Raw genomic sequence first — 25,075 nt, 5'->3', positions numbered from 1 at the left:
GGGAAGGTGGGTTGGGGCACGGGAAAATGAAGAGTTGTTTAATGGGAACAGAGTTTCAGTTTTGCAAGGTGAAAAAAGTTCTGGAGTTGGATGGAGTGATGATTGCACAACAGTGTGAATGTACTTTATAAGGGCTCTAAAACCTCTGTTTTAGGTAGGATTATTTTGCAGCCAGGAGTGGTAATAATTGACTTCAGTGTTTCTTGCTTTTTTTTTTTTTAAAGATTTTATTTATTTATTCATGAGAGACAGGAAGAGAGAGAGAGAGAGAAGCAGAGGGAGAAGCAGGCTCCCAAGGAGCGGGGAGCCTGATGCGGGACTCGATCCCAGGACTCCAGGATCATGACCTGAGCTGAAGGCAGACGCTTAACCATCTGAGCCACCCAGGCGCCCTGTTTCTTGCTTTTGGTTGAAGATAACGTGCAGTCATGGTTGCACATTTTTCTATATATTCACTTGATTCCAAGGCATCTCATCTGCTTTAAACTCTGACTTTCTGCCTCTTTTATATTTATAAATATAATTTATAATATTTATATTATTATTTATATTATATAATTTATATATATAATGTATATAATTAAATATAATTTATATTATATAAAATATTATAATTTATAATAATAAATTGTAACAAAATGGGTCATTTTAAATGACCATATATGAAATATGACATGTTTTTGTTTAGCATGTTGTGAATTGTTTAATTCTTCCTTTTTTTTTATTTTTTTTAAGATTCTATTTATTTGACAGCGAGACACAGCGAGAGAGGGAACACAAGCAGAGGGAGTGGGAGAGGGAGAAGCAGGCTTCCTGCCGAGCAGGGAGCCTGATGCGGGGCTCAGTCCCAGGACCCCGGGATCATGACCTGACCCGAAGGCAGATGCTTAATGACTGAGCCACCCAGGCGCCCCTAATTCTTCCATTTCTTAACTTGCTTCATGTAGCAAGTTTTTAAGAAAATTACTTTCCTTGCTTTATTAATTAATTAATATCAGGTAAATATTCATCATTGGCTTCTTTTCTTGTTTGAGAATATGATCCACTCAAATATATTTCGGTTGAATAAGCTTCTTGTGAATAATAATGGTTTGTCTCTATCTTACTGGAGAAGAGCATGACCTTTGTATTATGTGACATTTTATTGTGGTGATGGTAGTGGATGGTTGTATTTTGCAAGATTTTCCTTTATTTTTGTGTTTTGTACATTTTGTGAGATATAGGAGATAACCAGAGATAGGTAAATTTTTTTATGGCTGTGCTAATGAGTTGAAAAATCTAAAGCAAATAACTTTGGGAAAACTATTTAATTGGAACTAGTAGTACAGTAATCATTTTTCATTACCCATCTCTTTTGTGATGGCAATGAAAGATTGGTGGAAAGGAGACTCTGGAAGGGTAAACATCACAGCTTTCTTTTTTTTAAATTTTTTTATTTTTTAAAGTTTTTTTTTTAGAGAGACTGAGTGCAAGTGGGGGGAGAGGCAGAGGGCGTGAGAGAATCTTTTAAAAAATTTTTTTATTTAAATTCAATTTAGGTAATATATACTGTATTATTAGTTTCAGGGGTAGACTTTAGTGATTCATCAGTTGCCTACAACTCCCAGTGCTCACCACCTCAAGTGCCCTCCTTAATGCTCATTGCTCAGTTACCCCATCCCCCACGTGGCCACCTTCCCTCCAGCAACCCTCAGTTTGTTAACTACAATTAGAGTTTCTTATGGTTTTCCTCTCTCTCTGTTTATTTTATTTATTTATTTTCCTTCCCTTCCCCTCTGTTAATCTATTTTGTTTCTTAAATTCCACATGAGTGAATTCACGTGGTATTTGTCTTTCTTTGACTGACTTCACTTAGCATAATACCCTCTAGTTCTGTCCATGTCATTGCAAATGGCAAGATTTCATTCTTTTTGATGACTGCGTAATATTCCATTTGTGTGTGTGTGTGTGTGTGTGTGTGTGTGTGTGTGTGTGTAAATATACATATATACACACACACATACCACATCTTCTTTATCCATTCATGTGCCGATGGACATTGGGCTCTTTCTGTAGTTTGGCTATCGTGGACATTGCTGCTATACGCATTGGGGTACATGTGCTGCTTTGAATCACTGTGTTTGTATCCTTTGGATAAATACCTAGTAGTTCAATTGCTGGGTCATATGGTAGTTCTGTTTTTAACTTTTGGAGGAAACTCCATACTGTTTTCCAGAGTGGCTGTACCAGTTTGCATTCCCATTAACAGTGTAAGAGCGTTCCCCTTATTCTGCATCCTCACCAACATCTGTTGTTTCCTGACTTACTAATTTTAGCCATTCTGACTGGAGTGAGGCAGTATCACATTGTGGTTTTGATTTGTATTTCCCTGATGCTGAGTGATGTTGAGCATTTTTTCACGTGTCTGTTAGCCATAAGAGAGAGAATCTTAAGCAGGCTCCACACCCAGTGTGGAGCCTGCTGCGGGGCATGATCTCATGACCTGAGCCAAAATCAAGTGTCAGGCACTTAACCGACTGAGCTACCCGGGTAGGTGCCTCAGCAGCTTTCATTTCTTGGCTGCTTTACATTTTATCCATGAGGTCATTTGAAATGGCCTATATTTCTCATTAAGCTACTTTTTCATCACTTTCAACATATTCTTAAAAAAAAAAGGCTTATTAAAAAAAATCTTAGTATTTTGTCATGCTGGGATGGTTCTGTAAAGTAATGGAAAGTTTGGATAAAACATCCATCTCTCAGGAGACAGTGACAAAAAAGTAAGATTGCTTCTGGATATCATAGTGTGTCAAGGTAAATCTAGACTGGAGACTGAGACCATCTATCTTTTTCATTTTAAGTATATGGGAATAATACAATGGTGAAAAATTTGGCATTGTCGGTATACAATCAATAACAACTTGCAAAGCTTGGATAACACAGATACTACATTAAGGGTCAGCTGCAGTCATCATTTCTTATGCCTTGTGGGATCTTAGGAATTCCAGATGGTCTTTTCTCTTGGGTACTGGTTAATTGGGTTTTAGTGTGGCAGTGGTTTAAACCTTAGTATTGATGGACACTTTCATTCAGAATAAATGGCAAAAGATTAAAAAAAAAAGCATTAAATGATTGCAGACACCATCTACTAAACTCTGAATTACGGTTTTGTTTCCTATACCAAGCAAGTTTCTCTGTTGACTAAATGAGAAGGATATTCTAGCTAACTTAAGTAGGAAAGGGATTTATTGGAAGGATGTTATATAGCTCACAGAATTGATAATAAGGATGGAGAAATAGGCTCAGAAAATAGGAAGGAACCAAAGGCAATTGAGAATTGGTCTGTGCTCATGCCAAAGGAAAAGTTTAATTAGAAAGCCAGTTCTGTTTCTATGATTAAGTTGTTCCTGTATCTGTATTACCCCTTCAAGGTTGAAATTCCTTTGTGGCAGCATCCCATTGACAACCTAGAGCAGCACTTCTCTTGTTTCCAGCTTATAGGGCGGTGTCTTAGGTCAAAACTTTTTATAACAATTCTTATAACACTTGCCATTTGCACTGTTGATTGTTGAAGCAATGGTAGGCAAAAGTTACGGTGCCTTAGCATGGATTAAGGCAATAGCACATATATATATCTCATATATATATATATATATATATATATATATATATATATATGAGATGTACGTATTTGTGTGTGTATATATATCATATATGTATAATATGTATGATATGTATATATTTGTGTATGTATGTATATTATATATATAACATATAAATTTTGTGTATAGTTTAGAGCTCCATCTTGTTCATTTGGCCAGATGTCACTGGATATTTTCAGAGCTGTTTTATCAGCAAGTTGATAATGTAGTGATAATGTAGTGTGAGAATATCATTACTGGAATATATTGCCTGGGTATGAATCCTAACTTCCCCACTTAACTAGCTGTGAGATGCTGGGCAACATTTAACCTGTCTAAGCTCCAGTTAATTCTTCTGTAAAATGGGGATGATAATGATAGTTAGAAATAGCATGAGGATTAAATAAGTTAATACAAATAAATAATTTAGAACAATGTATGGCTTATAATAAATATTTAGTAAATGTTAATTTTCATTATTATAATTGTTGGGGAGGAAAAAATTTTCTCTGCCTTTGAAGGTTCTTTAGTCTAAGAATTTTTTTTTTTAAAGCTTTTATTTATTTATTTGAGAGAAAGAGAGCACAAGCGGGGAAGTGGCAGAGAAAGACGGAGAAGCAGGCTCCCTGATGAACAGGGAGCCGGATTTGGGGCTTGATCCCAGGACCCTGGTATCATGACCTGAACAAAGGCAGATGCTTAACTGACTGAGCCACCCAAGCGCCCCGGAGCTGGTCTGAGAATTAAATTAACATGAGACAGATTGACAGGAGAAAATCAAATTAATTACCTATAGGGAATCCACATAATTATGAGATTCTAAAGACAGCCAGGCAAAATGAGGTATATATGTCATCCTGAACTTAGGAGAAAGGGGTAGGAAAGCAATTCACAGGAAGATGAAAAAGAGTAAATGTTCGGTAAACAAATGTTGGGCCCTGTAGAAACAATAGGAACAATAAGTTATAGAGAGGACTTTAATCAGAGATCAAAGTTTGCTTAAGTTCTTCCCTGTCTACTGCTCTGAGTTCATATTATAATGTGGTTTTCTATAGTGATAGCTCTCTTCCTGGAGCAGGCCCTTTAATCTAAGTTCTTTTAAGCATTTAGGGGAAGGTCAGAGTTTCTGTGTCTTTTGGGCCTTGATTATTTTTGTTTTTAGCTCAAAATAATCTGAATATCCAAGTGGCATATCTGGGGACAACTAATTCACTCTGAACCCCCACATTGTCATGTTTTCAAATCTGGTCTCTGACAAGGTGGTCACAAGAGAAGGGACCATAGATATGAATCTGAGCTGTTTGGTTTTTGTAGAGCTGGTTAACTGATTCATCAGGTTAAGATATTGATCTGGAAGTATGAACTACTGGTTTTATTTTATTTATTATTATTATTTGTTTATTAAGATTTATTTATTTGACAGAGAGCAAGAGAGGGAACACAGCAGGGGGAGTAGGAGAGGGAGAAGCAGGCTACCTGCTGATCAGGGAGCCTGATGCAGGGCTCGATCCCAGGACCCTGGGATCATGACCTGAGCCAAAGGCAGACGCTTAACGACTGAGCCACCCAGGCACCCCTATTACTATTTTTTAAGATTTTATATACCTGAGATAGAGTGAGAAAGAGTGAGAGAGCACAAGTTGTGGGGAGGGGCAGAGGGAGAGGAAGAAGCAGGCTCTCCACTGAGCGGGGAGCCTGCTGTGGGGCTCCATCCCAGGATCCTGAGATCATGACTGGAGCCAAAGGCAGACACTCAACTGACTGAGCCATCCAGGTGCTCTTGCTACTGGTTTTAGATTTAAAATGTATAATGTGAGCTTTTCCATCATGTTTCCTACTAGTTGTATGTCAGCCGGTGCCAATGTAGAACAAAAATGAACAAATTGCAAACAAATATTCAAGAATAAAACTTGAGAAAAACATATCCTACTTAGTTTGATAGTGATTTTTTCTTTGCAGACAGGTACAAATAATGGTGATTTTTTTTTTTTTTTGGTATATACAGAAGCTGTAAAATAATATATTTCTTTAAGTATTTAATCTTGTTTAGTCATTATTTGACAGATATGAAGACCACATCTTTTGTTAATATCTGAGTTTTTTTCCTTAAAAGACTTTTTTTTTTTTTTTTAGGGCAGGGCTATGACTTGAGTTTTTAGCTCCAGCTGATAACACAGTATCTGAAATGGGATACGTTCATAGCTAATTTTTGCTGAATAAGTAATATATTTTCATGTGGAGTCACATCTTCTACTCTGCTTGAAAATTATTTTCAAAAGAGTATGCTTTGTGGTGACTATAGTTTATAATACTTTACTGCATATTTGAAATTGCTAAGAGAGTAGGTCTTAAAAGTTGTCATAAAAAATTTTGTAACTATGGTGAGGGATGTTAACTAGACTTACTGTGATCACTTTGCAATATATGCAAATAGTGAATCATATTGTACACATGTCAGTTATATCTCAATTAAAAAAGGAGGCTGTTAAAAAAAAGTATGGCTTCACTAAATACAGCGCAAATTCATGGGGTATTGCAAGGAGCTGTCACAGTATATTGCAATGGTGGGTGGATGTGAGGTGGGATGGGGAAAGGAAGGATAAAATGTGCTGGAGAATACTCTCTCAGACATGCAGCTGAGTATAGGTGGATGATATAATTGAACCTTTGATTTTTTTGTTTTGTTTTGTTTTAAATGTCCTGCTCTCCTCAAAATCCTGTTTTATTAGTATACTGGCTAAGCCTCCAGATGCCTACACTGTTAAAGCCTCCAGATGCCTGCACAAGACAGGAAACTGTCTTGTCCTTAGGCCTTGCTGTCTGGATAGTCTTTATTGTATTTTGTATTTAGGCATAACCCCTGGCTGTGGCCAAGTGAACACTAGAAAACTAAACCAAGAAGAGTTAATTATAGCTTGATAGGAAGAGATCATCAGCTGGGTTAATCAAATTTTTCCCTGGAGATTTAAAAAAAATTCAGAATGTGGAGAGATGGAGACATCTGTGGGGACAAAAATTGAAACAGTGTATTAGGAAATATATTGAGGTAAACATGATAAGATGTGTTACCATGTGATATGGAGAAGCAAAAATATGAGAAATTAGAGATAGCCATTTAATAATAGTGGAACCGAAAGAGACAGATATTTGGAATTAAGCTGTATAATTAATAAGGAGAGCAATAGAGAAAGATTGCCTCTTTGAGTAATTGATTCAATCCTTTATTTAACAATAATTTATTGAATTACTTACTGCTATGTACCAGACACTGTTCTACCCCAAGAGTACTGCTCCGGAAAAGAGTTAAGCCAGTGGGGCGCCTGGCTGGCTCAGTCGGTAGAGCATGTGCCTCTTGATCTGAGGGTCCTGAGTTAGACTCCCATGTTGGGTGTGGAGCCTACTTAAAAAAACAAAACAAAACAATAACAAACAAAAACAGTTAAGCTAGTGATTCTCAACTGGCTGTGATTTTTGCCTACCAGATAATATTTGGCAATGTTTAGAGACATTTTGGTTGTCACAGCTTGAAAGGGGGTGCTATTTGTATTCTAATGAGTAGAGGCCAGGGATGCTGCTAAATGCAATGCACAGAATAATTCTTAAAAAAATAAATAAATAATCTGACTCAAAATGTCAGTAATGCTGAAATTGAGACCCCCTGGGATAAGCCATCATAAGTATGTATTGCACAGAATAATTATTATCTTGTAGTTAACATTTAACTTTCTTTGTTTTCAGAAGTGAGGAAGTTTACTGGAGTAAAATGGAGGCCTCAGTAATATTACCCATCCTGAAGAAAAAACTTGCGTTCCTTTCAGGTATGCTTTCTTCTTAAAATTGGAAGTGTTTGATGTATAGCTTTGTTTAAACTTTTTTCTTTGATAAGTTTGACAGAAATGCATTTTTCTGTGAAGGTTTCATTTCAGAGACCTCTTTTAATCAAAATGGATAGCTGTGTGAGCCACCTTCATCACTGTTGGTACTTGGCAGGCCAGTATTTATTCTGTAATTGATTAAAATGACCTGTACAAGGTAGACATCATATCTTTTTATATAAAAATGAAATTATATGGGCCAAGAATAATTGACTAACCAGCACCTAAATAATTGTTTTTGAAATATGAATTGGTTTTTGTGATATCCTGCATCCTAGCTTTCATCTTCCATCTTCCTGTGAGATAGTTTCAGTGCACTTGTGGGAGTTAGGAAATATCAGTTACATGGTTTTCACTCTTTACTGTTCGAACTGGGTTATACAGGCTTGAATTTATCTCTGATTATTAACCTAAAGTATGTATCAGCTAAGAATCAAAGAGAAGCTGCAAGATACTTTATTAGTGTGAGAGCAGGGACCTGGTACATTGGGTATAGCAATTTTCTGGAATTAAGGATCATTGAGTAAATTTGCACATGCTTTGGAATAGGTACTCTGGCCTGCCTGTTTAGGGGTACTTGGACTTTTTTTATCTTGCTTTTTATTTCTTTTTTTCTTTAGATCCTATCATAATTGTCTTGATCATTAAGCTACCAACATCCTTTTTTAAAAGTATATTGTATCTCTCTTTGTTTTTATTTTATTTTATTCTAAAGATTTTTATTTATTTGAGAAAGAATGATAGAGAGCATGAGAGGGGGAAGGGTCAGAGGGAGAAGCAGACTCCCTGCTGAGCAGGGAGCCCGATGCATGACTCTATCCCGGGACTCCAGGGTCATGACCTGAGCCAAAGGCAGTTGCTTAACCAACTGAACCACCCAGGCACCCTTGTATCTCTCTTTGAATTGGTATGTTTTTCTAGTGTAGCTTATAAAGGATAAGATATTGAATTCCACTAGTATTCTTGTTTCCTTATTTAATGTATTTCCTTTTTTAAAATACAACTTCTTTCCTTACCAGTTGACACTTACGTTTTCTCCATTCTTTTCTGTTATTAATGGTGTTACAGGAAACGTTCTTATTCATCGTTCGTGTGCTTTGTACAAGTTCAGCAGTATAAATTCCCATAAGTGGAGCTGTTAAAGAGAATTTACATTTAAATTTGTGTTAGGTTTTGTTGGATTACCCTCTAAGAATATTGTTTCAATTTCTGTTTCTCCCACCAGTGTAAGAAAATGTCTGTTTGCCCACACTGTTGCCAAGAGTGGATATTATTATTCTTCGGTAATCTTTATCAGTGACATTTTTACATCTTTATGACACTTATCTATGTGCAGCATTTCACTCTGTTGGCCATATTTACTTTTTTAAAAAAGATTTTATTTATTTATTTACAGAGAGGGTGTGGGCGTGTGCAAGGGCGGCGGGGAGAGAATCCTTGAGCAGACTCCCCGTTGAACATGGAGCCAGTCTTGGGCTTGATCTCAGGACCCTGAGTTCATGACCTGAGCTGAAACCAAGAGTCAGTTGCTTAACTGACTGAGCCACCCAGGCGCCCCAGCCATATCTATCTTGAAGCTCTTTTTTTCTCTTGGCTTCTGCCCTCTTTTTCATTTACTCTAGTAATTATTTTATTGTTCCTTGGTGAAAGCTGAGGACATGAGGTTAAATGTAGTCCTGAATGTTAGAACTGTCCTCTGAAGACAAGTCCACAGTGGGTCAGAATGCTGCAGTTCAGGTATGAACCTTTTTGCACATTTGGTTTAATGCAGGCATAAAGCTTAGCAATTTTTGAGGAGCAAATGAAATTTCCCCTAGCCCACCCTTCTTGACTTTCTCTATTGACTATTAATTATTTCAATGAATAATTTTCACCTTTTTTTAGTAATAGAGAAAAACTTTTCAAACCAAAATCATTTGGGGGGTTCAGCTTGAAAACTATGGGTGCAATCCATTTATTGAGAGAGAGAGAATGAGAGAGAGCATGAGACGGAGGAGAGTCAGAGGGAGAAGCAGACTCCCCGCCGAGCAGGGAGCCCGATGTGGGACTCGATCCCAGGACTCCAGGATCATGACCTGAGCCGAAGGCAGCCTCCCAACCAGCTGAGCCACCCAGGCGCCCGGTGCAATCCATTTAAAAAAAATAAAACCTGAACAAAAACCATGAGTAGTTGAAGTCACTATTGATTACCTATTAAGTTCAACCATTCGAAATTTTATTTATTCAGATTAAACAAACTGGTTGGATATTATTAATTTATATGGTTAATCTAATAAAAGAAAATCATTTGTGGTTGGTCCATCATGAATTGCCCTCATGTCACTCATAGTAGTTGTTTTTTCACTTCACAGCTTTCGGTTTTTAGTGATAGATTTCTAGAGATCATACAGAATTTTTACCTTTAATATTTGCTGTTTTTTAAGCTTCTAAAATTGCCGTAAATGTCAGTTGTGTCAGAGAATGGACTTCAGTGTCATAGTCAGTCACATGGGGAACTTTCAAAGAAGATATGTGTGTATAAAAGTATTAGTTAGATTTTAATGCTTATGGGAGATTGAAGAGGGCTTGAGCATCCACGAAATGCGAGTATGTTCCAGTGCCTGGCTTTTAGGCTTCTACAGCCAGGTCCCATGTGCTCTTTTTAGCTGGGCAGGTCTTTGTCTTTCTTGCCTTGTGAATATAAGTCCTGTCTGACCTCTGTGAGTTCACTCAGATCATTGCTCATCACAGAATACTCTAATACTCTTTTAACTTGGTTTATAAATTCTACCCATTTTTTTAAGTCTTAACTTTTCTACAAAGCTTTTCACCTTTATCACAGCTCTTATCATTTTCTCATTTTTCTAAATCCTTTTTTGTAATACTTTATATGTATACAACACACCCTAGAAGATAAACTCATATTTCATAACTTATTTCTTAGGATGTAAAGCCTTTCTTCCTGGGTTGACTGGAAATTTACTTTACTTGTAAATGCTTACAGTGCCAGGTGTACAGTAGGTGCTCGATGAATTGATCACATTAAGAAGCAGCCTAAATGGAAGAAAATTAAACAAAATGATAATTGCTGTGTTTAAGTGAAGATTTCATGGGTGAATTTTTTTCTCTTATTCTTTCTAAATTTGGTATAATTTTGCTATATTACTCTACACAGTTATAATACATAAAATAAGCAGCTATTAGATAGTTCTTTTTACTTATATCTTAAATACTATTTGTTTTAGTAACATTGGACCCAAACATATTTATTTAGTGCTTTAATATCTATTACATGTTGTATTTATATCTTTTTTTTTTCTAATAGGAGGAAAGGACAGACGGAGTGGCCTCATTCTGACAATTCCATTATGCCTGGAACAGACAAATATGGATGAGCTGAGTGTTACCTTAGACTACCTACTCAGCATTCCAAGGTGACTCTAAAGGTGTCTTTTTAAAAATCTTGATATGTTGTCATTCATTTACTAATGTTTCCTGTTATTAAGATGTATGTTGCTATGTCACCTGCTTTTATTAGTGAAATTATAATTAAAAACACTAGAATCAATCATTTCTGATATAACAGCAGATAAAAGAATTATTGTATGCTCTTAAGGCACTGGATAATGTGATACAGATTTCCAAAATGTATGCACTGTCAACTTTTAAGGAACACAAAGACAGAGCATCTCTGTACCATGCAACTTGAGAAAACATAGAGAAGTGAATTTAGTAGAAAGCGTCTTTTATTTAAATAACTATTTCACTATATAGATATAAACCTGTAGGTTTTAATATACTGAGTAAAGGCTATTAGGAATTCAAAGCATTTTTATTTTAAAAAATGGAAAAAATGTTTATGTTTTAATTGAAGATCTTGGATTTTGTATTTCTTGGGTGAAGACAAAACAAACTTTTCTTGTTGCTTGAGCCTCCCTATCACTTCAGCAACAAAAATAAGCTCCCTCCCCAATTTCCTCTTCCATATGTGATACTTGGAGGCTAAAGTCTTACTGCATGTTAGAATCATCTGGAGATTTTTTTTTTCAAAATTCTTATGCTCTCACTGGGTGTTATGCACAAACAATGAATCATGGAACACTACATCAAAAACTAATGATGTAATGTATGGTGATTAACATAACAATAAAAAAATTTAAAGATTAATAAAAAAAAATTCTTATGCTCTCCAGAGATTCTGATTGAGTTGCTCTTGGGAGGTCTGCTCATCAGATGTTTTTTTAAAAAAATCTTTTAATGGGGTGCCTGGCTGGCTCAGTTGGTGGAGCATATAACTCTTGATCTTGGGGTTGTGAGTTCAAGCCCCACACTGGGTGTAGAAATTACTTAAAATCTTTAAAAAAAAATCCTTCGGGTTTCTGGGTGCCTCAGTTGGTTAAACGTCTGACTTTTGATTTTGGCTTGGGTCATAATCTTGGGTCCTGGGATCAAGCCCTCTGTCGGGCTTCCCGTTCAATGTGGAGTCTGCTTGGGATTCTCTTTCTCTTTCTCCCTCTGGCCACCCCCACCCCCCTGCTCATGTTCTCACTCTCTCTAATAAGTGAATAAAATCTTTAAAAAAAAAAGTCCTTTATAATCCTTTAAGCTTCCCAGGTAATTCTTATTTGCAGTCAGATTTGCAGTCTGCTATAATAAAGAATGCGAATGAGGACAGACCTTTTTGTTTGTAAAATATAGAGGTGGTTTTGGAACAAAACTCTCTCTTATTTAATGCTCTTGAGGTCCAGATAATGAATTTTAAACATTTTAGTCAGAACAGTTCTTTGTATTCTTCCTGTATTTGCATTACTGATAAAATGGATTATTTCGTTTTAAACCACCTTGCAGAGTTATAGGGTTAAAACTATATTTTAGAACCACTGACTTTAAATCATACCTGCTTCCAATATTGACCTGTAATTTAATGATTCTCTTGCTGATTGTTTTTTTCTGTATTGGGGAAATAGAGGTCTTCAAGTGAGAATTTCCAATTTTTTTTTTACTTTCTGGGAAGGAAAGTTAGCAAAACTGACAGTGTGCTGTGTTAGTATTGAATAACCTTCCTAATCCTTTGAGCTGAATGCTAGTTTGTATCATTCACCATTAGATAACAAACTATTTCTAGGTAAATGATACCAGCTAGACATACAGCTAACAAATTCTGAAAAAGTATGCATGATTCATAGATTGTTACATGTGATTAGTGAACTTAGGGCCATCTGAACCAACTGCCTTATGTAGGTGAGGGAATTGAGACTCAAGTTATAGTTACTTGCCCAGGATTATACAGCTAGTTAGTAGTAGAGCTGGGACTAGAATCTGTCATTGCTAACACCAATCCAGAGCTCTTCATATTTCAAATGAATAGATTTTAGTATAGTTGAATCTTAGGTGAGGTGAGGTTCTGAAGTTGGAATGTACTGCACAAATTAGTGATAGAATTATCCATGAAAAATGCCTAAGCAGGGATTAGAGGTTAGAGACTTACAGACTTTTTTCATGAACATGCTAGGTTTTCCTCTAGTGACACTGGAGGAATATGTCATTGAGGCTAAGTTCCAGAAGACACATTCAGCTTGTGGTTAAGTTTGTATTAAAAAAATGCATGCTTATGGGGTGCCTGGGTGGCTCAGTCTCTTCAGGTCTTCTGCCTGTTTTTTAATCATATTACTTTTTTTTCATGTTGAGTTGTAGAAGTTATTTGTATATTTTTGATATTAATCCCTTATTGGATATATCACTTGCAAATAGCTTCTCCTAGGTTGCCTTTTTGTTTTGTTGATGATTTCCTTTGCTGTGCAAAAGCTTTTTATTTTGGCATAGTCCCAGTAGTTTTTGCTCTTGTTTCCCTCGTCTGAGAAGACATATCCATAAGTATGTTGCTAAAGCCAATGTACAAGATTATTTTTTAAATTTCTCTTTCTTCTATGTTGTTATTGTATAGAAAAGCAACCAATTTCTTTGTATCTTACAACTTTACTGATTTCATTTATTACTTCAAATAGTTTTTTGGTGGCATCCTTAGAGTTTTCTGTATATGACATCTTCAGATAATGACAGTTTTACTTCTTTCTTAACAGTTTGGGTATCTTTTATTTCTTTTTCTTGTTTGCTGACTTCCAGTACTATGCTGAACAAAAGTGGTGAGAGTAGACATCCTTGTCTTGTTCCTGATCTTAAAGGAAATGCTTTCCATTTTTCACCATTGAGTATGATGTTAGCTGTGAGTTTTTCTTATATGGCCTTTATTATGTTGAGGTATGTTCCCTCCCTCTAAATCCACTTTGTTGATAATGTTTATCATGAACAGATGTTGTGTTTTGTCAGATGCTTTTTCTGCATCTATTGACATAATCATGCAGTTTTTATCCTTTCTCTTGTTAATGTCATGGTATGACATCGATTGATTTGCAAATATCAAACTGTCCTTTCATCCCTGGAATAAATCTTACTTGGTCATGGTGAATAATCCTTCTACTGTATTATTAAATGTGCTTTGCTTATATTTTGTTGAGGATTTTTGCATCCACAGTCTTTAGGTATATTGGCCTGTATTTTTCTTTTTCTGTATTATCTTTGTCTGGTTTTGGTATCAGGATAATGTTGGCCTTACAGAATGAATTTGGAAGTTTCCCTTCCTCTTCTATTTTTTAGAATAGTTTGATAAGAATGGGTATTAACTCCTTAGATATTTGGTTGAATTTACCTGCGAAGCCATCTTGTCCTGGACTTTTGTTTGGGAGTTTTTTGATTACCAATTCAATTTTGTTACTAGTAATCAGTGTGTCCATATTTTCTGTTTCTTCCTGATGCAGTTTTAGAAGATTGTTTCTAGGAGTTGATCCATTTCATCTAGGTTGTTTAATTTGTTGGCATATAATTTTTTATAGCATTATCTCCTAATTCTTCATATTTCTGTGGTGTCAGTTGTCCTCCTTTATCCTTTCTGATTTTATTTATTTCAGTTCCCTTTTTTTGTTGATTAGTCCAGCTAAAGGTTTATCAGTTTTATCTTTTTAAAGAATCAGCTCTTCATTTCTTTGACCTTTTCTAATTTTTTTATAGTCTCTATTTATTTCCACCCTCATCTTTATCATTTCCTTCCTTCTGACATTGGGTTTTATTTGTTCTTTTTCTGGTTCCTTTAGGTGTAAGATTAGATTGTTTATTTGAGATTTTTCATGTTTCTTGAGGTAGGTTTGTATCATTAAGAACTTCCGTTTTAGAACTGCTTTTGCTGCATCCCAAAGATTTTGTACTGTTGTGTTTTTGTTTTATTTGTCTTCATGTATTTTTTTATTTTCTCTGATTTCTTTATTGACCCATTGGTTGTTTAGTAGCATGTTGGCTTCCGTGTGTTTGTGTTTTTTCTAGTTTTTTTCTTATAATTGATTTCTAGTTTCATACTGTTGTGGTAGGAAAAGATGCTTTATATGTCAGTCTTCTTAAATTTATTGAGACTTGTTTTGTGACCTAACATGTGATCTATCCTGGAGAATGTTCCTTGTGCATTTGAAAAGAATATGTATTCTGCTGTTTTTGGATGGATTGTTCTGTATATATTTTTTAGGTGCATCTGGCCTAATGTGTCATTGTTTCCTTGTTGGTAATTATATTCAGATGATCTATCCACTGATGTAAGTGGGTTATTAAAGTCCTCTACTATTATTGCATCACTGTCAGTTTCTCCCTTTATGTCTGTTAAAATTTGTTATATGTACTTAGATGCTCTTATGTTGGGTGCCTAGATGTTTATAATTGTTACGTTCTCTTGTTGAATGGATCCTTTTATCATTATGTAATGGCCAGTGTTGTCTCTCGCTACAGTCTTTCTTTTAAAGTCTATTTTGTCTGGGCGCCTGGGTGGCTCAGATGGTTAAGCATCTGCCTTTGGCTCTCCTGGGATCGAGTTCTGCATTGGGCTCCCTGCTCTGTGGGGAGCCTGCTTTTCCCTCTGCCTCTGCCTCTCTCTCTCTCTCTCTCTCTCTCTGACGCTCATGAATAAATAAATAAAACATTTAAAAATAAATAAATAAATAAAGTCTATTTTGTCTGTTGTAAGTATTGCTATCCCAGCTTTTTTTTCTTTTTTGCTTCCTTCTGCCTGGAATATCCTTTTCCATCCTTTTACTTTCAGTCTGTATGTGTCTAGGTCAGAAGTGAGTCTTTCGTAGGCAGCTTTTTTTTTTTTTAATCAATTTAGTCACCCAGTGTCTTTTGATTAGAGCATTTAGTCAATTTATATTTAGAGTAATTTTGATAGGTATATACTTAATTGCCATTTTGTTAATTGTTTTCTGGTTGTTTTTGTAGTTCTTGTCTGTTCCTTTCTTCTCCTGCTCTCTTGTGATTTGATGGCTTTCTGTAGTATTCTGCTTGGAATCCTTTCTCTTTATTCTTTTGTTTATCTATTATAGGTTTTTGATTTGTGGTTATCATTAAGTTTATATGTAACATCCCGTATGTATAGCAGTCTATGTTGATAGTTGCTTAAGTTAGAACACATTCTAAAAGCGCTAAATTTTTACTACTCCCCCATATTTTATGTGTATGATGTCATATTTTATATCTGTTTATTTTGTGTATCCCTTGGAATTTTTGTGGATATAATTGATTTTACTACTTTTGTGCTTTAATCTTGATACTGGCTTTGTAAGTAATTAATCTACTAGTTTTACTATATGTTTACTTTTACCTGTGAACTTTTCTCATAATTTTCTTCTAGTTATGCTGTCTTGTTTTCAACTTAAAGAATGCCCTTTGACATTTCTCATAAGACTGTTTTGGTGGTGATGAACTCCTTTAACTTTTGTTTGTCTGGGAAACTCTTTATCTTTCAATTCTAAGTGATAGTCTTGCTAGGTAGGGTATTCTTGGTTGTAGGTTCTTTTTTTTCCTTTCAGCACTTGAAATATATCATGCCACTCCCTTCTGGACTATGTAACTACTAGTATTCTATATGTTCAGAATTTATAAAAAAAAAATCTAACTATGGACATTTTTCTTCAAAGAAAATCTGACACAGAAGCCAAATTTATAAAACAGATAGAAATGGAGGTCCACAGCTGTTTCTGCTCATTATCATCTTCCCTTCTCAAACTCCACTTCCATTGTATTGCCCCGTCCCTCACTTTGAAGGAGCCTTCTTGGAGCTTATGGGACTCTGCAGAGCAATTAGAAGATAATTTGACTATGAGTCTAACACCCTTAATTGATCATGGATTTGTCTTCTTAGATTTTGGAAGGTTCAGTATAGTCTGTGAGAGTGTGACTGGGATGGCCCCCCCTTTATTTAATATTATTTTAATAATATTAATAATTTTTTTTTTAATGGGACTTGCTTCCAAGGAAGTTTGAGCCTGCACCTTCCCTTTTCCTCCTTAAGAAATGTACTTTTAGCAATGGGGTTATAATTGTATTGACCTTAGAGTTACTTCAGAGTACTGTGGTTAAGTGCTTTGAACATGATTTTTGTGTTGTTTTGTTTTTAATTTTTAGATTTTTTTTTTTTTTTAGAGAGGGAGAGCAAGGATGGGCTGGAGAGGGGCAGAGGGAAAGAGAGAATCTTAAGCAGACTCCACACGCAGCACAGAATCTGACACAGGACTTGACCTGGACTGAAATCAAGAGTCAGACACTTAACTGACTGAGCCACCCCAGTGCCCCTTAACATGCTTTATGCTCCTTTTTTTTTTTTAAGATTTTATTTATTTATTTGACACAGAGAGAGTGAGAGACCGAGAGCAAGTACAAGCAGGGGGAATGGCAGGCAGGGGAGAAGCAGGCTTCCCTCTGAGCATGGAGCCGGATGTGGGACTCGATCCCAGAACCCTGAGATCATGACCTGAGCTGAAGGCAGCCGCTTAACCGACTGAGCCACCCAGACACCCAAATTTTTATTTTTACATTTATTATTTGTCTTACTTTTTTTAAATTTCAAAAGCATATATTGTTTCCCTAGTAACATTAAATAATGTAATGTCTATCTATGAATATAAAGTAGGCAGTAAGTGATTCTGAACTCCTTGAGGGGAGAACTATAATTTGTATTTTTCATAGCTCAGTGTACTACCTCATTCTTAGTCGGTGGTCAGTATAGCTTATGGGTATAGGTTTCTGCTTTTTATTTTACTAGTTCAGTTTCTCAAATGTGGGCTGACTGGACCTAGTAACTGACCATTCTCAGAACAGGTTACATTTTTTGGAAAAGCAAATAAGCATACTGAAGTTGGTGGCTCAGTAGAAACTATTTTGATGGATAAGAAGTTTGTCTAGGCTGGTCTTACTTTCCTTTTTAGAACTTTAGATTCAAATGGACCTGAGGATTTACTTATGGATGATGATTGGGAGGCATATATGAAAAGAATATCTTATACTTAAGGAAGTAACAAATAACGTTAAGTCTTACAATTCTCATAACAAACTTATGAGTACAGTCATCATTATCCCTGTCTTGTGTATGAGGGATCTGAGACGGAAAGAATGGGCAATTTAGGTATCTTGAGCAAGAGCATGTGGTAGATCAGGGCTAGAGGGGGTTTTAGAACCTGGCAGTTGGGCTGCTAGCCTGTGTTTCTACTTTTGCTTTGCGTCCATCTGTGGTATAATCACAGAGCAATATCTATTGATAAGTGTTAGTATTTATTCACATTTAACCCAAACCTATCACAGTTGATAATTAACATGTGAAATAATACAGTATTATAAAAGAAATATTGAAAACTTTTTTATTTGTCTTAACACTTTCTTTCAACAGTATATCAGTATATACAGGCAAGTCTTGGAGATAATTGCAGGTTCAATTCTAGACCACTGCAATGAAGTGAATATCACAGAAAAGCCATATTTGCATTTACTTCCTCCACTGAAGTCTTGAATCCCTAAGTCATTCGTGAGGGTTGGAATCAACTTCTCCCAAACTTCTGTTAATATTGATATTTTGATCGCTTCCCATAAATCATTGAATGTTCTTAATAGCATCTAGAATGGTGAATCCTTTCCAGAAGGCTTTCAATTTATTTTGCCCAGATCCATCAGAAGAATCACTATCTTTGGCAGCTATAGATTAATGAAATAATCTCAAATAATAAGACTTGAAAGTCAGAATTACTCCTTGACCCATGGGCTGCAGAATGGATGTCGTGTTAGCAAGCATGAAAACAACATTAATCTCACTGTACATCTCCATTAGAGCTCTTAGTTGACCAGACGCATTGTCAATGAGCAGTAATAGTTTAAAAGGTAAGGTATCTTTTTTTTTTTCTGAGTAGTAGGTTTCTATAGTGAGCTTAAACCTTTTCAGTTTAAACCATGTGTAAACAGATATAGTTTCATCCAGAGTTTATTGTTTCATTTGTAGAGTATAGGCAGGGTAGATTTAGCATAATCCTTTTTTATTTTTTAATTTTTTTTAAGTTGTCTCCATGCCCACTGGGGCTTGAACTCATGACTCTGAGATCAAGACCTGAGCTGATATCAAGAGTCAGTCGCCTGACTGAGCCACCCAGGTGCCCTGATTTATCATAATTCTGAAGGGCCCTAGGATTGTTGGAATGGTAAATGAGCATTGGCTTCGATTTAGTCACCAGCTGCATTAGCCTCTGACAAGAGAGTCAGTCTGTCCTTTTAAGTTTTTTTTTTAAGATTTATTTAATTATTTTAGAGAGAGAGAGTGCACATGAGAGAGCATGCCCCTTGGTGGGGGCGGACAGAGGGAGAGGGAGAGAGAGTTTTTCTTAAGCAGACTCTGTGCTGATTATGGAGCCAGACATGGGGCTCAATCTCACGACCCTGTGATCACAACCTGAGCCAAAGCCAAGAGTCAGACACTTACCTGACTGTGCCACCCAGGTGCCCCTTTCCTTTGAAGTTTTGAAGCCAGGCATTGACTTCTCCTCTCTAGCTGTACAAGTTCTAGATGGCATATTTTTCCAATAGAAGGTTGTTTGTCTACATTGAAAATCTGTTGTAGAGTGTAGCCACTTCCAGTAATGATCCTAGCTAGATGTTTTGGTGGAGAGCTTCTGCAGCTTCTATATCAGCACTTGCTGCTTTACCTTGCACTTTTACATTATAGAGACAGCTTTCCGTAAGCCTCATGAACCAACCTCTGCTAGCTTCAGACTTTCTCCTGCAGCTTCCTCACCTCTCTCAGCCTTCCTAGAATTGAAGAGAGTTAGGGCCTTGCTCTGGATTAGGCTTTGACTTAAGGGAATATTGTGGCTGGTTTGGTTTTCTATCCAGACCACTCAGACTCTCTCCATATCAGCAATAGGAATGTTTTGCTTTCTTATCGTTCATTTGTTCACAGGAGTAGCACTTTTAATTTCCTTCCATAAATATTTCCTTTGTATTTACAACTTGGCTGACTAGTGCAGGAAACCTAGCTTTTAGCCTGTGTTAGCTTTCTTTATGCTTTCCTCACTAAGCTTAATCATTTTTAGCTTTTGTTTCAGAGTAAAAGACATGAGACTCTTCATTTCACTTGAACACTGAGAAGCCACTGAAGGGTTATGAATTGGCCTGATTTCAGTATTATTATGTCTCAGGGACTAGGGAGGCCCAAAGACAGGGAGAGAGGGGGCAACAACCAGTAGGTAGAACAGTCAGAACACATAACACTTAGTAAGTTCTCCGTCTTACATGGGTATGGATTGTGGCACCCCAAAAGAATTATAATAGGAACATCAAAGATCACAGATCACCATAACACGTATAATAATTTGAAGTTTGAAATATAACAGGAATTACTAAAATGTGACACAGAGACATAAAGTGAGCAAATGCTGTTGGGAAAATGCCGCCTATAGAGTTGATGGACGCAGGGTTGCCACAGACCTTCAATTTGTAGAAAATGTAGTATCTGTGAAGTGCAGTAAAGCGAAGTACAATAAAAATAAAATACCTGTATTTAAAATCTGTATTTTTCTAGCTTAAAGGGAACTTGTTGATCATCCAATTGTAGAATCATGGAACATCATCAGGATTGGAAAGTACATTAACAATCATCTAGGCTAACCACCTTCTCCATTCTTAAATTTTTTCTAGAAATATGCCAAGTACTTGCCCAGATTAATCTTGATTAGATTACTATTGATTCTGTAATGATTCAAAATCTACAAAAGTTACCTTTCCATCTTTTTCAAGTTTTGATTTTTTTTAAAATTCAAACTTGGATCTTAAGTCAGTCCTTCCTGATTGTAGAAAAACTCATTTATGTTACAGAATAAACATTAGAATGCAGAGGTTTAATAATTTGCCAAAAATCACATAGACATTAAGATCATAAGTCTTTAGTCACTCAGTAAATATGTGAGACCCTATAATGAGCTCCTCATTGTTCCAGGTGCTGAGGAAATGGGTGAACAAAGGAGACCCAGTCCCCGCCTTTATTATGCACCTTATGCGTAATGATCCAACGAATATTACAAATAAATTCACAGTATACTGGATGTTCATGAATGCTATAAAGACAAAGCATGAAAAGAGTTAAGAGAGATGACACGTGTGGCAATATTTTACAAAATGATAGGATGATGTTTTACCAGAGATAATGGAAGTGAGGGGCAAGCCATACCTATATCTAATGGAAGAGCGTTTAAGAAAGAGCATTTATGACAGAGAGAGCAGTTAGTGCAAAGACCCTGAGGCAGGAGCAGGCTCAGCACATTGTGAGATCAGCTAGGAGGTAGTATGGTGGGAGCAGTTTCAGAGAGGTCCAGAGTTCTAGAACTGTGGTCAGATGAGAGAGGCCAGAATCAGATCTTAGAGGACCTGGTAGGCCATGGTAAAGGCTTCAGTTCTGAAGGAGAAGGAAAGCCATTGTTGCTTTCTGACTAGGGAGTGATGTGCACCATCTAACATTTTTTTTTTTTTTAAGATTTTATTTATTTCTTTCACAGAGAGACACAGCGAGAGAGGGAACCCAAGCAAAGGGAGTGGGAGAGGGAGAAGCAGGCTTCCCATGGAGCAGGGAGCCCGATGCGGGGCTCAATCCCAGGACCCTGGGATCATGACCTGAGCCGAAGGCAGACACTTAACGACTGAGCCACCCAGCCCCCCCTCCCTCTAACATTTCTAAAGGCCGTCTCTGTTTAACGCACCGTGCTAAAAGCTGCCAGGATATCAGTAAGATAACATCCTCGCTTTCTGGAAGCATGTTATCTAATGAAGATAAATTGTAAACAAGTAATTACAATAAAAACATAAGTGAAATTAGTTGCCATAATATAAGTGTAAGCAGAGCTGTATGAGTGGAAAAGAAGGAAGCCTTAGTTATAATCAAAGAAATTAGTGAAGAGCTACAATGTACTGAACCCGAGAAATCCATTGACAGTCTGTTTCTAATCAAAGTGAGTGGGCTTGTTAAGGAGCCTCTCCTCTTTTAATAGTAGTTTTAAACTCAGCCACCTCACCCTCGAAAGGCTCTAATGGGGGAGGAACAAGGAGAATAGGTGTTAATAGATTTTTTTGTTATTGTTCTTTAGATGTAATTATAAACATGTTAAGAGCAATAGGAGTTTATTAATACTAGTACTGCAGCTCCTCTAACATACTCTTTTATAAAGGACAGAACATGCTTCTAAATTAAATATGTTAAAAAATATTTGAGGGGCGCCTGGGTGGCGAAGTCTTGATTAAGCGTCTTCCTTTGGCTCAGGTCGTGATCCCAGGGTCCTGGGATCCCAGGGTCCTCCCTCTGCCTGCTCCCCCTGCTTGTGTTCTCTCTCTCTGTCAAATAAACAAATAAAATCTTTAAAAAAATACTTGAAACTATCATTCCACTTACAGGAATGAAGTAAAAAAAAAGTAAAACAGTCATTTCATGTAGTTGAAAGATCATTTGGTCTTGCAGTTTTCAAATAGTATCTCTCAGTTGTATGTATTTTCATTATCTTAGTAAAATGTGAGAAAATTATGATTAAGGCTATTTTTAAGTCCCCTAAAAGATAAATTTAGAGTACTTTATGCCCTTAAGATCACTTCAGATGGTATTTGCAAGCTTCATTATTTTCTTTCTCTTAATATATGGATTAGAGTGTGCTTTGAAATAAAATGTGTTATTTGTGTAAAACTTCTTTAACAAAATGGTCGTGTAACCTGTATCTCTGAGAAGCAGATGCCAATTGAGAAGAAAGTACCAAATTATGGGGATGGCACACTTCTCTTGGCTGTAGTACCAGAAAGGGAAGCCTTCTACTGGACAACTCTGTGTGTCTTATCTTCCCCTCCTGCAAATTTCCATAAGGCATTGGTAGAGATCCTGAGTTGCTTTTACTTCTCTGAAGACCACTCAATAGCCAGCTACCTTACCTAGGTTGGTCTCTTTTGATGAGGTATCCTTACCTAAGTTACTTGTATCCTACCTAAGTTATAGTGGTCTTCCTAGATGTCTTGTTGGTGAGGAACTCCAAGAATTTCCTCCTTACCTGATCCTACAGCTTGCAATTAGATGTCAGATTTGCTTCCCCAAGCAAGTCTTTATATGCTCTTGCTAAACCAAAGTGATCATTGTATTGCCTCACATTCCCCCCACCAAAGAATACTTAGTCCTTTATTTTAAAATGCAAAATCCAAAAATAGAGTACTTCAGCATTTTTTTATTGAGTTATAATTCACATACTTTAAACATCAACTTTTTAAATTGTACAATTTAGTGGTTTTCAGTATATTGACAAGGTTGTGTGACTATTACACACTCTTCATCCATTAGGCCAAAACGAAATGCTGCATTCATTAGCAGTCACTCCCCATTCTCTTCTCCTCCTAGCCCTTGGCAGCTACTGATCTGTATGATCTGTCTCGGTGTATTTGTTTATTCTGGACATTTCATATAAATGTAATCGTACAATAGGGCTTTTGCCTCTGACTTCTTTCACTTAGCGTAATGTTTTCAAGGTTTATCCATGTTGTAGCATGTATAAGTGCTTTTTTTTTTTTAAGATTTTATTTATGGGGTGCCTGGGTGGCTCAGTCGTTAAGCGTCTGCCTTCTGCTCAGGTCATGATCCCAGGATCCTGGGATTGAGCCCTGCATCGGGCTCCCAGCTCAGTGGGGAGCCTGCTTCTCGCTCTCCCACTCCCTCTGCTTGTGTTCCCTCTCTTGCTGTCTCTCTCTGTCAAATAAATAAATAAACAAAATCTTTAAAAAAAAAGGATTGAAAAAAAAAGATTTTATTTATTTATGTGAGAGAGAAAGATCCACAGCAGGAGCACGGAGGAGGGGGAGAAGCAGACTCCCTGCTGAGCAGGGAGCCTGCCATGGGGTTCAGTCCCAGGACCCTGAGATGACCTGAGCTGAAGGCAGACACTTAACTGACTGAGACTCCCAGCGCCCTAGTACTTCATTCAGTTTTATAGTGAATAATATTCCATTATATATAGATTACCATATTTTGTTTTTCTCTTCATCATTGATGGACATTTGAGTTGTTTCTACTTTTGGCTGTTAGGAATTATGCTGCTGTGAACATTTGTGTGCATGTTTTTTGTATGAACATATATTTCAGTTTGTCTCATCTTTTGAACAGTTCCCTTTTTCTTTGGAAGCTCAGCTTCTGTCCCTGCCTACAGAGGCCCCTGTTCTTATAAATCTTTAGCAGTACCATCCTCATACTTGTAACTTTACTGTTCCTTGGTAGATTTAGACATCACTTCTCCAAGAACCACCCCCTTGAGGCTGATGTGAAAACTTGGAGGAAGTAAGGCAGGATTAGTAAAATCCCCAGGATTGTTGGATTTAAATCTTAGGAAAGGGTTTGCTGATTACCTTTCCTATAAGGTATGCGATTGATAGAACTTTGAGTGTGGAGAGGTTTCACTACCAAATCCTTGCTCTGCTAAGTAAAACTGCTGTTTCTTCTGTATTGGAGAGAGAGCAGTTGAGATCCGTGCATTGAATTCATTTTATAAGTAAAAAAAATAATAATCATAAAGCAGCTATGGAGTTTGATCTTTAGCATGGAGTTTTTAGTGTAGTTGTTGTATTTTACTAGGGTAGGCTTCTGGGAAGTGTTTAGTTAATACTTGAATAATTGAATGTAATATGTAGTAATAACATATTCTAACACTCAAGATAATATTTGCTGGTCAAGGAACCGAGAATGCAAAGGTGAGGGGGGTGTATGTTCAGACATGGTGTATTCAAGTTTTCAACGACTAGGTAGACCAAGTACTATCTCATTTCATTAAATTTTCCCAAAAAATCCCAAGAAATCCATTTCCAAAGGTTTAGTAATAGCTTACTTTATTTTCTACCTGTCTTTTTTTTTTTTTTTAAGATTTTATTTATTTGAGAGAGAGTGAAAGTGAGAGAGATCACAGAGGGAGAGGGAGAAGCAGACTCACCACTGAACAGAGAGCCCAATGGGGAGCTCGATCCCAGGACCCCGGGATCATGACCTGAGCCGAAGGCAGATGTCTAACCAACTGAGCTACCCAGGCGCCCCTATTTTCTACCTGTTTTAAGCTATCACTTCTACTTCTGGCAGGAAGGAGAGGCAAGAAGTCTGTATGCATTTGGCAGTCATTAGTTACATACTTCACTGGAATCCCATTTTATAAATGAAGAAATTGAAAGGCTCTTGAGACTGAATGTTGCTCT

At 36.7% G+C, this 25,075-nt stretch overlaps 1 protein-coding gene across 3 annotated transcripts in view; it reads left to right on the top strand.

The window, feature by feature from the left end:
* SESTD1 (SEC14 and spectrin domain containing 1) overlaps nt 1-25,075 on the top strand; it is a 139,156-nt gene that overhangs the window by 29,413 nt on the left and 84,668 nt on the right. For all 3 annotated transcript variants that reach the window (XM_027589534.2, XM_027589533.2, XM_027589535.2), the window contains 2 exons: nt 7,359-7,438; nt 10,800-10,908. In XM_027589534.2, coding sequence (XP_027445335.1) covers nt 7,384-7,438; nt 10,800-10,908 — 164 coding nt within the window. In that variant the 5' untranslated portion in view covers nt 7,359-7,383. The remainder of the gene's footprint in view (nt 1-7,358; nt 7,439-10,799; nt 10,909-25,075) is intronic.

The sequence above is a fragment of the Zalophus californianus genome, chromosome 3 (assembly GCF_009762305.2).
Source record: "Zalophus californianus isolate mZalCal1 chromosome 3, mZalCal1.pri.v2, whole genome shotgun sequence".
NCBI classification, from domain to species: Eukaryota; Metazoa; Chordata; class Mammalia; order Carnivora; family Otariidae; genus Zalophus; species Zalophus californianus.
Note: the sequence above shows the minus strand (reverse complement) of the source record. Positions and strands in the feature narration are given on the sequence as shown.